The following is a 14,941-nucleotide window of genomic DNA, read 5'->3' on the forward strand; positions in this document are numbered from 1 at the left end:
AGTAACGACTGGACTGCAACCTGTGTTACCTATAAAGAGTGGATATTCTCCAAATCTCCCATTGGTAGATGAAGGATTATGAGTCTAGCCACCAAGCCCGGTACGAAGTTGCGAGACACTTGCCCCCTCTCCCCATCTCTTAGAATGGGTGGCGTATGAGACCATGTAGCTCACTGACCCTTTTAGTGGAGGACAGAGGTACGAGGAAGACGGTCTTAAGGTTCAGAGAGTAGTCTGAGGCCCTTAAGGGCACATAGGGCAGACCCTTCAGCGAACGTAAAACACGTCACAAGGAGATGGTCTAATCTCAGGGGGGGGCAAGATCGCTCCAACACCGAAACAACCAAGGTGATGTCTTCTGAGGCGGAGAGGTCAACCCCTTCTCCGTCTACAGATGAGGCTCAAGGCTGCGCAATAGCCCTTAATCGCCGAGACTGAGAGAAGCTTCCTCACTGAGGAACAAAAGGAAGTTTGGGAACTACTGATCCTTCCTTTTGAGAATCCAATTGCGTCACATAGTCGCTGTTGTAGCAGTTGAAGTCCATTGTCTTAGCCCCAGCAATTAGGACTTCTTGTAGGAACTGCCTAGAGTTTGGTTTGACAAGTCCTCGTGGCTCGCAAGGTAGCCGACTGCATCAGACCACGAGTAAGCCAGAAGGGACATTGAAGTCGCTTCCCTTGCCGAGGCTTCTGTGACTGAGAAGAGCCTGGAAGAGTTGAGTGTCTCTTCGAGGATTAGCTTGGTGTGAGCCTCGCTGTGAAGGGATCTAAGAACACAGGAGAAGGATGACGTCTCTGTACTCGGGGAACAGACCAGGTTTAAAGGTCGCTCAAGAAAGGCAGAGGCGAGGGATAGTGACGTTCTTAGTCCTTAAATAGGAGGTTTCTAAGTCCCTCGACGGCAGCACTCACGAGGAATCCTCAGGCTGCCATAATTCCTCGCGTGTTATTACAGGAAAAAGTGGAGACGCGAGAAGCAGACAAACCTTATATCTTACCCCTCGTATCTTTCTTATCGAAAGGGGAAGAATAGTAAGAGTCGGAGTGTCTGGAGGTAATGGCAAAGACCGCTGAGGAGAGTCGGAAGGCTCTGTCATAAGAGTAAACTCTTAATGACGATGATCGCGTGCATAGCGCTAACTGCGCGCGTGCACGGAAACTCTGTGCTAATTGTTAGCAGAGGCCCTACTACTCGCATAACTGAAACTCGAAGGTTCCAAGTCGTGTGAACTCGAAAGTCCAACGCGACAGAGGCCCGAAGGACTCCTAAGGTCATGAGAATCCGTAGGATAAACATGACGAAAGTTTAAAGGCTCCCGATCACACCTGGCGAAAGGGTGATCATCACGAGACCCCGAGGAGTCAACGTGAGGGGAACCAGTAGGATCAAAAAGACGTCTCCTACCAGCACGTGGGGGGGAGAACGTCAGGGATGAAAATATCTACCCGAAGGAGAATGTCGCTTGATACAAGGCTCTCGCTCCGCCTCTGGAAGAGAAGCAAAAAGCGTAAGAGGGAGGAGCGTAGATCAGTAAACTCCTACAAGTTTCTCTCGTGAAGGTAGGAAGTTTCTCCCTAAGGAGATCGCCTAAAACAAGCTTTCTCCCTGCCCTATGGGAAAAAGCATAGGCGTATTAACATTTCTCTCTCAACGAGGGAAAAGTTTTCCTGAAGGAAGGATTGCCCAAGGCAAGATTTCTCCTCTCTCTATGGGGAAACGCGTAGGTTTAATAATCTCTCTCTCACGGACGAGAGAGAAGTTCTCCCAAAGGAGGACGTCGTTTAAGACAAGTTTTCTCCTAGTTCTAGGGAAAAAACGTAGGTGTAAAAAACTCCCTCTCGTGAACGAGAAAGGAGTCCTCCCGAAGGGGACTTAGCCTAAGACGAGCTTTCTCCCAATTCATGGGAAAAAGGCATAGGCTTAATAATCTCTCTCGCGAACAGAGAGAAGTTCTCCCGAAGGAGAACATTGCCTAAGACAAGCTTTCCCCCAGTTCTATGGGAAAAAAGCGAAGGCGTAATAATTTCTCTCGTTCTCCCGAAGGAGAACATTCCCTAAGGCAAGCTTTTCCCCAGTTCTATGGGAAAAAAGCGTAGGCGTAATAATCTCTCGCGAACGAGAGAGAAGTTCTCCCGAAGGAGAACATTGCCTAAGATAAGCTTTCCCCCAGTTCTATGGGAAAAAAAGCGAAGGCGTAACAGTCTCTCTCTCGCGAACGAGAGAGAAGATCTTCTGAAGGAGGGCATCGCCTAAGACAAGTTTTCTCCCAGTTTTACGGAAAAAATGTAGGCGAAAAAATTTCAACGTAGGCGAAAAAATCTCCTCTCGTGAACGAGAGAAATCTTCCCGAAGAAGGACATAGCCTGAGCCCAGCATACCCCCAGGGAGAAGTTCCCCCTGAAGGAGGCATAAGCCGTAGACTTGCTTTTCCCCAGCTCCAGGGGAGAAAGCAGTCTTCGGGGACGAGATAGCAGAGGTAAAACTCATTGAGCTGTTTGCAACTCCTTACGAAGGAGGGAAGGTTGCTGTCTGTCTGAAGTGGGGAAGCTTTCCCTCGGAGGGGGAATGGATCTTTCACTCAGTCCAATTCCGAGGAAGGTTATCACTCCCTCGTAAGGGAAGGATCTCTAATCCCTGGAGGCGAACCTCCTGTCAGCAATCTGAGTTTCCCAATAAGTTGATCAAGTTGCTGGTTGACGAGTGTTACCTCGTAACATGACTTTTCCCTTCTGCTCTCAACCGAAGAGAAGAAGGGGGCGAACCCCTGCATCTTCCTTCGAGGATTCCGAGATACTCGAAATCCTTAACTCAATAGGGAGCAACGGAATTAGGGAGGTTGTCCTGTCTGAAACACGGGAGCGAGGGATTGACCCCGCGAGTGTTTAATCGGAGATTTGCGTGTGTAGCGCTAATTGCGTGCGAACACCTGCGTGACTGGGGTCTGAAGACTCTGCCATAAGAGTAAAACTCCTGATCGTTATGGGCGTACGCGAACACTCCGCGTGACAAGTCCGAAGACTCTCTGACCTAAGAGTAACGCTCTTGATGATTTGTATCACGGGAACCCGAAGGTTCAGCGTGATCGTGCGTGCCCCTAGAGGTTGTGTTGCGAGAACTCGAAGGTTCAGCGTGAACGTACGTGCACTTAAGAGTTTGTGTTGCGAGAACCCGAAGGGCTAGAACTACGGGAAAACGGAAGTCTCCCTAGTCACGAGACACTGAAGTGTCAACGAGACTAAATGCACGAAAACCCCAGGTTTCAGCAGCTAGCTGTGAACAAACGAAGGGAGAGCGCATCGGGAAACCGAGGTTTCCTTGTCACGAGACCCCAAAGGGTCAGAGATCGCTAAATCAAAGGCGAGAGCGATCTCTCTGGAGATAGAAAGAAAGGCAAGGAGAAGCGCTCTATCTGACTTTTTCTAGAGTGGACGGAGACCCTCAAACTAAAATGCGAAGAGGGTTCGAGATTAGGACATGCTTTGCCCTTGGCCTTTCTCCTGTTTTCTAGATGAACCCTCGCACGCCGACGACCGCGAGGCAGAACGGTGACGAGAGGTATCGTTCTTCTCAGGTTTGTGGCACGAGTGCATATAATCTCGAGGCAGGAAGTCTCGGTGAGAGACAGAAGGCGAGAAAGAGCGACAATGATAATGTCTCTTCCTATTTCGCCCGTCTCTTCGGTGAGAATATTTAGGTGAAGGCGTACCCGGCCGTGCAGGAGTTATATCTCGCACGTCTGTGCTAGCTGCAGGGAGCGCGCGCGCGCAGGAGAAAATTCCCTATAGTGGAATCATATGGGAGCGCGGGTGTGCGCGCATATCCTTACGGATGCAGGAGAAGGCTGGTGTGCCGGTAAGTGCTGGCGCGTTGATAAGCGTTGGCGTGTAGCAAAGCGCTAGCGCATTGGTAAGCACTGGCGCTGCGGGAGAAGGCAGCATGGCTGCCTTGCCAGGAGGCCTTCTAACAGTAGAAAATTGACACGCAGGTTTTACCTGTCGCGTAGGATGGTGTTGGGCGCGTATGCGCACGTGCCGCAGGAGAGTGCCATTGCGCAGAAGATTGGTGGCGCGCAGGAGTTTATGTGCAGGTGAGCGCATGGCACGAGATGGAGCTATACTCTTGTTGGAGCGTATGTGCATGTTGGCGCATACGCTCTGATGCCCTACGTTAGGGTAAGAGGGAAGCGCTCTCAAGTTTGTGACGAGAGTGCTTAGACTAACAGCGAGACATCTCGTGAAGAGACAGAAGGTGAGGAAGACCGAGAACGAAGACGTCTCTTCCTATGTCGCCTCTCTCTCCGACGAGAACGTCTTGGCGAAGGAGAGAGTGTTCTCCTTTTCCTCTTCTCTCTCTCTCCTATCCTCTAAGGATGAAGACGATGAGGAGGAGGAGGAGGAGGAGGAGGAGAAGGGGGGGGTGTGTGTGTGTGTGTGTATCGTGATGATCACGCTTGCGACGTTGCTTTGTAGTAACGCAAGCGAGGGGTGAAGTAGGCTCCGCAGGAGCTGACGTTATTATCTCTGCTGACATTTCAGCGGCCGCCGATTGAGCTGACGGGATATCGGCGAGGTCTGGAACTCCCGAGGGGTCCAAAATAGAAGGAACCCGAGGTAAAACTGTGCCTGCGAGGAACTGGTTCCACACCTCCACTGAAGGAGAACCAGGAAGACCAGGGCAGGCCAACCGCTCTCTTGGCAGGGGGAGCCTTCAGCACACCTATGACCTCTGCATGAAGGGCATAGGGAAAGAGTATCCATCTCCGGTGGTGACATAAATGTGCCACAAGATTTCAGGGAAATCCTGGAACACTTCCTACAAGAGAGGACATCATCTACAAAAGAGAAAAAGGATTAATCAAAGCTCAAAATAAAAAAGAGAAAGGCTAGTCTGCCAGCAAAAAAGCAGGAGCAGAGGTGTTACCACTGCAACGGCTAGAATTCGATTGAAGGTAAACAGCAGCTACTGACCGGCGGTCCCCCACTACCAACAGGTGGGTAATTACCTGTCCGGTCGTTAACGACCTTGTTAAGGTTTTTCTGCTGTATTTTCCAGCTCGCGCTAGAATATCTCCTATAGTAAAGAATGAGGGTTTGTATTTAGTGTAGGAACAAAAGGTATGTATAACAAAGTTATCATGTTACAATTTTCACAAAATTGATATGATATTAATGAAGATGAAAAAAAGTAAAATTTTATTAAAAATATATGTACGGAATCAAATGATGTGAAATCTTAGTATGAAGAAAACATAATGTACTGTATATCTAAAACATATGTAGAAATAAAAAATCTTGAAGCAAATTTTCCTTAATACATGGCAGCTGTTCCCCTTGAAAAAAATTGAGACTACTAAAGCAAATTCAAGTCAACCACTCAAATTATGCTTGGCATTACGTTTTACTGTAAGTCAAAACTGATAAAATAACATACACACCTGTAGAAGCAAGAAGAAATTTGTTCTGTGCTCTGGGAATTCCTCAAAGTCCTTGTTTATCATTGACAATGTGCATTCGAAAACAGCATCAAATATTTTTGGAACCTGCTGAGTTATATGGGACTCTAGCTTATTGACAATCGTTGCCATCGTAGACAATACTTCTGGCTCACGTGCTGAAGGAACTCCAGTTCTCTGGAAGAGCATAAAAACAATTGTTTGAATTAGACAAAAAGATCTAAAAACCACACAACTGCCGTAAAATATTTCAAGACAATAGTTCTACATTAAATTAGAGGTAATCACTGTACTGTACCAGCAACAAGAAGGTATCCATGGTACCTTTACATATCAATAGAACCATGTAAAAAGTTTATTAAACTTTCCTAAAAATGTGAGTAGTCTAAATGTGTTTTGTGATATACTATATTTAGTTGTTTTTAATAAAAGTTAGCATAGTTGGCAGGCAATATCTTATTATTATTCTTAAGTTTAACCATTTCAATTACATGAGAAATGATAAAGCATGAAACATTTGCAATCAAAAGGGAATAAAAGGGTGCATAGGACTTTTATGGAATAGTACAGTATACCCCAAAAAGAGTCATATTATGAGACATCCCCTTCCTGTAAAGTAATGTTATTGTAGACGACTAAATGGTGCTAAGTATACTAAAAATATATTTTTACCTGGTAATCGAGAAGAACAGCTTCCAGCAACGGAGGAATGAAGTTTTCTAATACTAACGTATGGTCGTCTGATCTCGAAACCCATCCTGATATAAGCTTAAGCGTTTCCTTTTTAACGACACGCATACTTTTGATGAGGGGCTGTTTTGTGACGCTTTCCCCGTTAAGAGCAATAGCTGCACTGATGTTTTCGCTCATGACTTTGTATACGTTCAGCATATCCAAATATATTCGGCCAAGCTGTGAAAATAAAAATAAAATAAATATGGGATTTCAATAAATTACAAACAAATAATTAAGGAAAGACTGTATTTAAAGGAATAAAGTCTAACAAAAATAAATATTGGAGGAAAAAACTGTATTTGCAGGAAAAAAATCTTACAGCAATCAAAATTAAGTTCAACAAATACATACATATACCAAGGCACTTCCCCCAATTTTGGGGAGTCGCCGACATCAAACAAATGAAACAGATAAGGGGACCTCTCCTCTCTACGTTCCTCCTAGCCTGACATGGGACTCAACCGAGTTCAGCTGGTACTGCTAGGGCTGCCACAGCCCACCCTCCCACATTTATCCACCACAGATGAAGCTTCATAATGCTGAATTCCCTACTGCTGCTACCTCCGCGGTCTTCCAAGGCACCGGAGGAAGCAGCAGAGCCTACTGGAACTGCGTCACAATCGCACGCCATTCATTCCTATTTCTAGCATACTCTCTTGCCTCTCTCACATCTATCCTCCTATGACCCAGAGCTTCCTTCACTCCAGCCATCAACCCAAACCTTGGCCTTCCTCTTATGCTTCTCCCATCAACTCTTGCATTCATCACCTTCTTTAGCAGACAGCCATTTTCCATTCTCTCAACATGGCCAAACCACCTCAACACTTTCATATCCACTCTAGCTGCTAACTCATTTCTTACACCCATTCTCACCATCACTTCTTCATTCCTGACCCTATCTACTCGAGATAAACTAGCCATACTCCTTAGACATTTCATCTCAAACACATTCAATTTCTGTCTCTCCGTCACTTTCATTCCCCACAACTCCGATCCATACATCACAGTTGGTACAATAATTTTCTCATACAGAACTCTCTTTACATTCATGCCCAACCCTCTATTTTTTACTACTCCCTTAACTGGCCCCCAACACTGCATCCTTCATTCACTCTCTGACGTACATCTGCTTCCACTCCACCATTTTCTGCAACAACAGACCCCAAGTACTTAAACTGATCCACCTCCTCAAGTAACTCTCCATTCAACATGAAACTCAACCTCGCACCACCCTCCCTTCTCGTACATCTCATAACCTTACTCTTACCCACATTAACTCTCAACTTCCTTCTCTCACACACCCTTCCAAATTCTGACACTAATCGGCCAAGCTTCTCTTCCGCGTCTACAACCAGTACAGTATCATCCGCAAACAACTGATTTACCTCCCATTCATGGTTATTCTCGTCTACCAGTTTCAATCCTCGTCCAAGCACTCGAGCATTCACCTCTCTCACCACTCCATCAACATACAAGTTGAACAATGATGGCGACATCACACATCCCTGTCTCAGTCCCACTTTCTCCGGAAACCAATCGCTCACTTCTTTTCCTATCCTAACACATGCTTTACTTCCTTTGTAGAAACTTTTCACTGCTTGCAACAACCTTCCACCAACTCCATATAACCTCATCACATTCCACATTGCTTCCCTATCAACTATCATACGCTTTCTCCAGATCCATTAACGCTACATACACCACCTTACCTTTAGCTAAATATTTCTCGCATATCTGCCTGACTGTAAAAATCTGATTCCTACAACCCCTACCTCTTCTAAAATCACCCTGTACTTCTAAGATTGCATTCTCTGTTTTATCCTTAATCCTATTAATCAGTACTCTACCATATACTTTTCCCACCACACTCAACAAACTAATACCCCTGGAATTATATAACACTCATGACCATCTCCCTTACCCTTATATAGTGGTACAATACACACACAAACCCTATCTACTGGTACCATTGACAACACACAACACATATTAAACAATCTCACCAAACTTTCAAGTACAGTCACACCCCCCTCCTTCAACATGTCAGCTCTCACACCATCCATACCAGATGCTTTTCCTCTCTTGTAATCTCTCTCATTCTCATGTCCCATCACCGGCACCCCATCCCCTGCAAGAGCAATTATATCTGCTTCCCTATTATCCTCAACATTCAGTAAACTTTCAAAATATTCCACACACCTTTTCCTTGCCTCCTCTCCTTTTAACAACCTTCCATTTCCATCTTTCACTCTCTCTTCAATTCTTGAATCAGCCTTCCTTACTCTTTTCACTTTTTTCCAAATCTTCTTCTTATTCTCTTCATATAAATGACCCAATCCCTGACCCCACCTCAGGTCAGCTGCCCTCTTTGCCTCACTTACCTTGCGCTTTATTTCCACATTTTTCTCTCTATATCTTTCATACTTCTCTACACTATTACTCTGCACCCATTCTTCAAAAGCCCTCTTTTTCTCTTCCACTTTCACCTTCACTCCTTCATTCCACCATTCAAAGCCCTTCTTCATGCTGCCTCCAACAAACTTCTTGCCACACACATCACTTGCAATCCCAACAAAAATTTTTTTTACTAACTTCCACTCCTCCTCTAAATCACCCGTTTCTCTTACTTTCACTTCTCAACCTTTCTTGATATTTACTTTTTACCCCCGTTTTATTAGCTCTTCAACCCTCACTAGCTCCCTTTTACATCCACCTACTCTATTCCCCCACTCTTTTGCTACAACTAATTTTCCTTCCACCAAAAAATGATCAGACATACCGTTAGCCATACCCCTAAACACGTGCACATCTTTCAATCTTCCAAACATTCTTTTAGTTATCAACACATAATCCATTAACGCCCTTTCTACCACTCTTCCCCATATATACTTTTTATCTTTCTTTTTGAAAAAGCTAGAACTTACCACCATCTCTTGCTCAACACACACATCTACCAGTCTCTCACCACTCTCATTTTCACCTGGTACGCCATACTTCCCAATGATACCTTCCACCTCTCCAGCGCCCCAGTCCTTCTACACACCTAGTTAATTCATTCCACTCTTCTTCACTTTTCTCACAACCTGGCCCATACGCACTAACAAAAGCCCAACATTCCCTACCAAACCTAACCCTTACCCACATTAACCTAGACGATATCTCCTTCCATTCCACTACTTTACCTGTCATCCATTTACTCAGCAAAAAAGCCACACCTTCTCTTGCTCTTCCCCTTTCAATCCCAGACACTCTACCAGACATTTCACCAAGCATCACTTCACCTTTCCCTTTTATCTTGTCTCACACAAAGCCAATATATCCATCCTTCTATTCCTAAACATACTTCCAATCTCACATCTTTTACTCTATCGTACTACATCCACGCACATTCAAACACCCCAAAACTAGAGTGTGGGGAGCAGTCACTCTCCCCCCCAAGCTCCACTCCTTTGATGTCTCACAGGATTATAATACAGGAGAGGGGGTTCCCAGCCCCTCGTCCCGTCCCTTTTAGTCGCCTCTTACGACACGCAGGGATACGTTGGCGCTATTCCAATTGTTTTTTATGACCCCGCGGCCACAGGGGGCTAGTTCAACAAATGAATTCTGAAAAAAATGTCCTTGGTCTCCTTTAAAATAAAGGCCAAACAATGTTATTTGAGAAACCAAGTTTTTTATTTCTTTTTGAAACTTATTCGACACAATTACTGTCTAGACATTCCACATTCAAATATGTTCATTTTCCCTTGCTCACTTCATTTACCAAGAACCTAACAAGGAAATACATTTTTCAATTAACATAATTGATGTTGCATCATTAAATCAATCACCATCTTACTGTAGTTTTGATTAAATTCTTTCAACTTCTGATGGCATAAATTCCCTAATCAAAAGTTTTATACAGTATACGGTAATTTTTTTTTCTACTACTGTATTCAATAATGTATATATGTCCTGATACCTTAAGTATCAATTTCTCCAACAGCTTATTTTAATGCAACTTACCAAATTAATACTAATCACAACTATATAATTTCAATATGATCCTATTCATACTACAATGACTCTTGGCTTGCACATAGACCCTATTTCATTTCTCTTTACCCTCATAATTACAACACAATCCATTCACAGAATATCTTTGGAGTTTGAAGCAATAAAATCCTTAAAAAAAGATTTAAATATGGCAAATGTTTCAATTGACGGTTCAGCTTATTCACAATCCTTCCTTTCTAGTCAAACTTGTTTAATTCTATCTCTTCATTTGTAAATTATGTAATGATGAGTTAATCATCCTTAATTACGAGTAAACTGGAGTCCCATTCTTCCAAAGTTGCCTCAGGGCTGTCCTAACTACTAAAGCCCCTTAGATTCAAAGTTCTTTCATTAAAGGGCAGTCAACCCTGAGGTGCAACCGAGTGAAAACCCCCGCCATTTGCACTCTGAAGCAAAGGGAAGAGGTTGGACAGCAATATTGATAAAAGGAACCAAGAACAAAGATAAAGGTGAGTGTAGGTAGGGGGTAAATAGATATTCCGAAAGACTTGTTTAGTGTATCACAGAAGATGCACTAATGGCATTATCCCACGATGGGAAGAGAATAACAGGAGGTTCCTTGAGGGGAGTGTGAGTATACAGAAAATTGACATGAGGTTGTTCAGCGGACATGTATACCTTAGTGTAACACTCTGACTGAGGTAAAGTAGAGAAGAAAATATAAAGCAAATGTACCAAGCAGCCAAAGGAGGGAAGCAAAAACCAAGTAATACATACATACATACATATACCAAGGCATTTCCCCCAATTTTGGGGGGTAGCCGACATCAACAAATGAAACAAAAACAGAAAAGGGGACCTCTACTCTCTACGTTCTTCCAGCCTAACAAGGGACTCGACCGAGTTCAGCTGGTACTGCTAGGGTGTCACAGCCCACCCTCCCACATTATCCACCACAGATGAAGCTTCATAATGCTGATTCCCCTACTGCTGCTACCTCCGCGGTCATTTAAGGCATCGGAGGAAGCAGCAGGATCAAACCAAGTAATGGAACAAGAATAACCCCCCCACACCGGGAGCACTTACACTTGAGGATTTCCTTTTCTTCATAACCAGGACAAGTCATTATACAAAAGTAAGGTATCTTATGATCAAAGGATTTGTATGGAAAATATAATTTATAAGAAACCTTGTGTTTCCTACCTGGGTTACAAATGGATGACCGAGGGCTTTACATGCACGGACGTTGGTTTTTAAAATATTCGCAAGTTGCTTGACAACATCAGGGTCCTTCAATATGTCAACATTCTGAAAAGAGGATAAAAACTTTGTTTAAATACTGAATGATTTAATACTTATTTTTTTTCCAGGATTAAAAAATTATTGAAATCAACAGCATTCCACTATGTTAGGCAATTGAAAACCATTTGGCTAGGAAGAAAATTAGACTAAGTGCTTATGGAATAAAAAAAGATTGAGCATTAACAAATTGCAACACCCATTATATTTTACGTACTAAAACTAAAACTAAAAGTCTCGCTCATCAAAGAGGGAGGAAATTAAACAGATATTGTAGCAATACCTGGGATTATTCATACTTACTCTGGATGCCTGGTTGATGATTTCATCCCAAACTTGATTAGGTAACATCATGTACTTCTCAATGAGGTGCTCTTGGACTAACTGGTCTGTCTGGGCACTTATCATGAAGCCCACCGCCTCATAAAATGTATGGACCTGCAAAAAAATTCAATGATTGAATTTATAAAGTATAGTGTATAAAAGAACTTATAGACAAACATTTCATAAACAGTAATAAGACCAGTGCTAATTTATGGATCGGAAATGTGGGGTATAAGACGAAAAAAGGAAGCAAAACTTGAGAGGACAAAGATGAGATTGTTAAGGTGGATTATGGGAATATCAGTTTGCAAGACTACAATGAGGAAATAAAAATGGCAGTGGTAGTAAAGATTACAAAAGTGTGTTATGACTGAGATAGTGTGGGGGGCAGGTGTTGAGTGAGGAAGGGAGGGAGATTCATACATACCTGCTGTGGCTGCAAATCACAGATGATAGAATTTATTGACGACAATATTTCCTCAATGAATGGCATTGCTTCACCAACTTGCATCTGAACAAACTGTCTTCGGCATTTTTGTGCAATCTTGATGAACGTGTCACACGCCATGTCTTGTACACCATCGTGAGTTTCTGTAGAGGAGACAAATTTCTATTTCAAAATACCATACAACACTTCTTACTCTACCTGACACCCAGTCTTACAATAAAACTCTTATTATCTAGCCATTTTTCTTACTCTACCTGACACCCAGTCTTACAATAAAACTCTTATTATCTAGCCATTTTTCTTACTCTACCTGACACCCAGTCTTACAATAAAACTCTTATTATCTAGCCATTTTCATCTTTCTAACACTTATCATCACCATATATATTGCTAAGTTTTCTTATATCTAATTTTCATTGATATAAAGCAATTTACTGAAACTAGACGACCGTACCATAAATTATAACCATAAAGGAAGAAATGGGCCCATGTTATTTCAGGGTAGGTTATAACACTGATCTATAAGAGTAAGATTTATGCTATTGTGAAAGGCTAACTTTAAGGGATCCATCAACACCACATTTTATTCCCTTTGGCAAGCTTATGGTTAAAAGGATCAGTTTTAGATTTTCTTATTATATATTTTAACAAATATTCAAAACCCAGATGACACAAAAAGGTGCTACGAAATCTTCCCCAATACTATATTTCATATTTAAATAATTTCTTACACTTATTTATATTTCATCACCTGAAATCCTCAAAAATATATGGTTCAAGTTTCATGTGAAAAGAATTTTTTTTTTCTTCCTTAAAATTAAAGATTTGAATCTTTTTTTAAATAGGTTGGAAGTTAATTTTATCATAATAGGTACTTCTTCACTGTAAGAAACTGCAGTGCTTGGACACAGCTATCGTCTCAATAAAATTATACAGGCGATAGTCTTTTGGTCTTAGTGATGGTTTCACTGCAGGAAAACCTTAGGGTCCAAATATAATAATGCAAGGAATGTAGCCTGTTCCACAACAGATGGCTACAAGGTCATAAAAAAATATCTAAACACCAATTGGTTGACCTGCAATATGTCATTTCAGCAAATGTCTCGGCATCAATGCAACACATCTCAAGAGAGACTATCTTCAACACATCAGGCACTTAGCTTTTAATGAATACAGTACATGAAAAACAAACTAAACTACATCAGAATGTACCTGCCCTTGCTATCATTATTATACAAATGTGGCTAGTGCAATTTTTCAAATATATAGTAGTATTATTTTATTCAATACTGAAATTAATGACATGTTGGAGAAAATAAACAGGGGTTCTTGTGCTTTTGCTAGTGTCAATAGACACTGATAACTACAATGCCCAAGGATTTTCAGGCTGTTGAGGTCAAGCCGTGAAAACCTGAATTGGTATCAATGCTTCATTTCATGCAATCAAGTCTAATGCTAGAGTTTTGCAGAAAGTGTTGTCACACTCCTATCACAGGTCAAATCTGACATGAAGTCAAAACCAGACTAATTTCATTTAGAAACCTTCTATTCATTTGGATGCTCTGAACTGGCACCGCAGTATGGTTTTGCACCATGGTGTAGAAAATCTAACATGTAAGATTACCAAGTACTTGGTGTTCTTGTCAAATATAAAGAATTCTGGCATACATAATTACAAAGGTAGTGTAATGATAAATAGTCTGAAGTCCACGTTTATGGATTCATAATTCCCTTAACCCTTTTACCCCCGGGCTATTTGGAAATTTCCAACCCTTAACCCCCCAGGGGGTTATTTTTTTCCCAGCACATTTTGCAGTATATTTTTTTTAAATTGCTCTAACAGCCTTAATTTTTGTAATAGAGAGGTCAGGTTAGTCTCATTCTCTTGGAAAATGCCTGAATTTTCTCAAAAAAAATTATCAAAAATATGAAAAAAAAATTTTCATAGCTTTTTTTTGCAAGGACGTACCGGTACGTCCATGGGGGTAAAGGGATGGCTTTTGTGAAATGTACCAGTATGTCCTTTGGGGGTAAAATGGTTAAGAGCTATGATAGTACTATATAGTACACGTAACAAATTTAAATTTCTTAATTTCCTTACTTTCTTTACACAGTATCTTAAACATATTGCTTTAACACTGCTTTCTTCTCTATCAAATCTATCACTTCCTATAGGAGCAAACTCCACTTCCCTATTCATTCTTTTAATTAGTACCTCCTTTGGCCTCTGAATAATAACCCAACGATTATAACACTGTTCTATAATTACTTACCATGCATAAATTCAAATAACTTGTTGATGACTGTCTTTAGAAAACGCCAGTGAATCCTTAGAAACCTTGGATACTGCCCAACTATGTACATAATATTTGAAGCAATGATTGCCTTATTATCTTTCCCCCGCTTCTGTTCACACAAGCCCAAAAGATCCTTGATAACTATTACCAAAAATCTCTTCTCGTCTTCTTCTGGCATAGCTCCACTGATAGAACCAACCGCCCAACATAAAGTGTTCAAATTCCGCCAGGACCATTCCGTGCCATTAACCTGCAATTCGAGAGGGTTTGTATTACATCATGCACCATAATGACCGAGGAACATCCTATGAAGATATGAACTTGTTAAGTAACCTTCAAGAGTATACTGTAGAATGAAATTGAATAATAAGCAAATATTTCACTTTGTA

The 14,941-nt window shown here is 42.0% G+C and overlaps 1 protein-coding gene across 4 annotated transcripts in view; it reads right to left on the bottom strand.

The window, feature by feature from the left end:
- Positions 1-14,941, bottom strand: part of emb (exportin-1 emb) — a 47,257-nt gene that overhangs the window by 9,930 nt on the left and 22,386 nt on the right. For all 4 annotated transcript variants that reach the window (XM_068389531.1, XM_068389533.1, XM_068389532.1 and 1 more), the window contains exons 11-16: positions 14,529-14,802; positions 12,235-12,398; positions 11,787-11,921; positions 11,388-11,492; positions 6,126-6,365; positions 5,436-5,630 (exon numbers count right to left, since the gene is read on the bottom strand). In XM_068389531.1, the coding sequence (XP_068245632.1) occupies positions 5,436-5,630; positions 6,126-6,365; positions 11,388-11,492; positions 11,787-11,921; positions 12,235-12,398; positions 14,529-14,802 (1,113 nt within the window). The remainder of the gene's footprint in view (positions 1-5,435; positions 5,631-6,125; positions 6,366-11,387; positions 11,493-11,786; positions 11,922-12,234; positions 12,399-14,528; positions 14,803-14,941) is intronic.

The sequence above is a fragment of the Palaemon carinicauda genome, chromosome 16 (assembly GCF_036898095.1).
Source record: "Palaemon carinicauda isolate YSFRI2023 chromosome 16, ASM3689809v2, whole genome shotgun sequence".
Classification (NCBI taxonomy): Eukaryota; Metazoa; Arthropoda; class Malacostraca; order Decapoda; family Palaemonidae; genus Palaemon; species Palaemon carinicauda.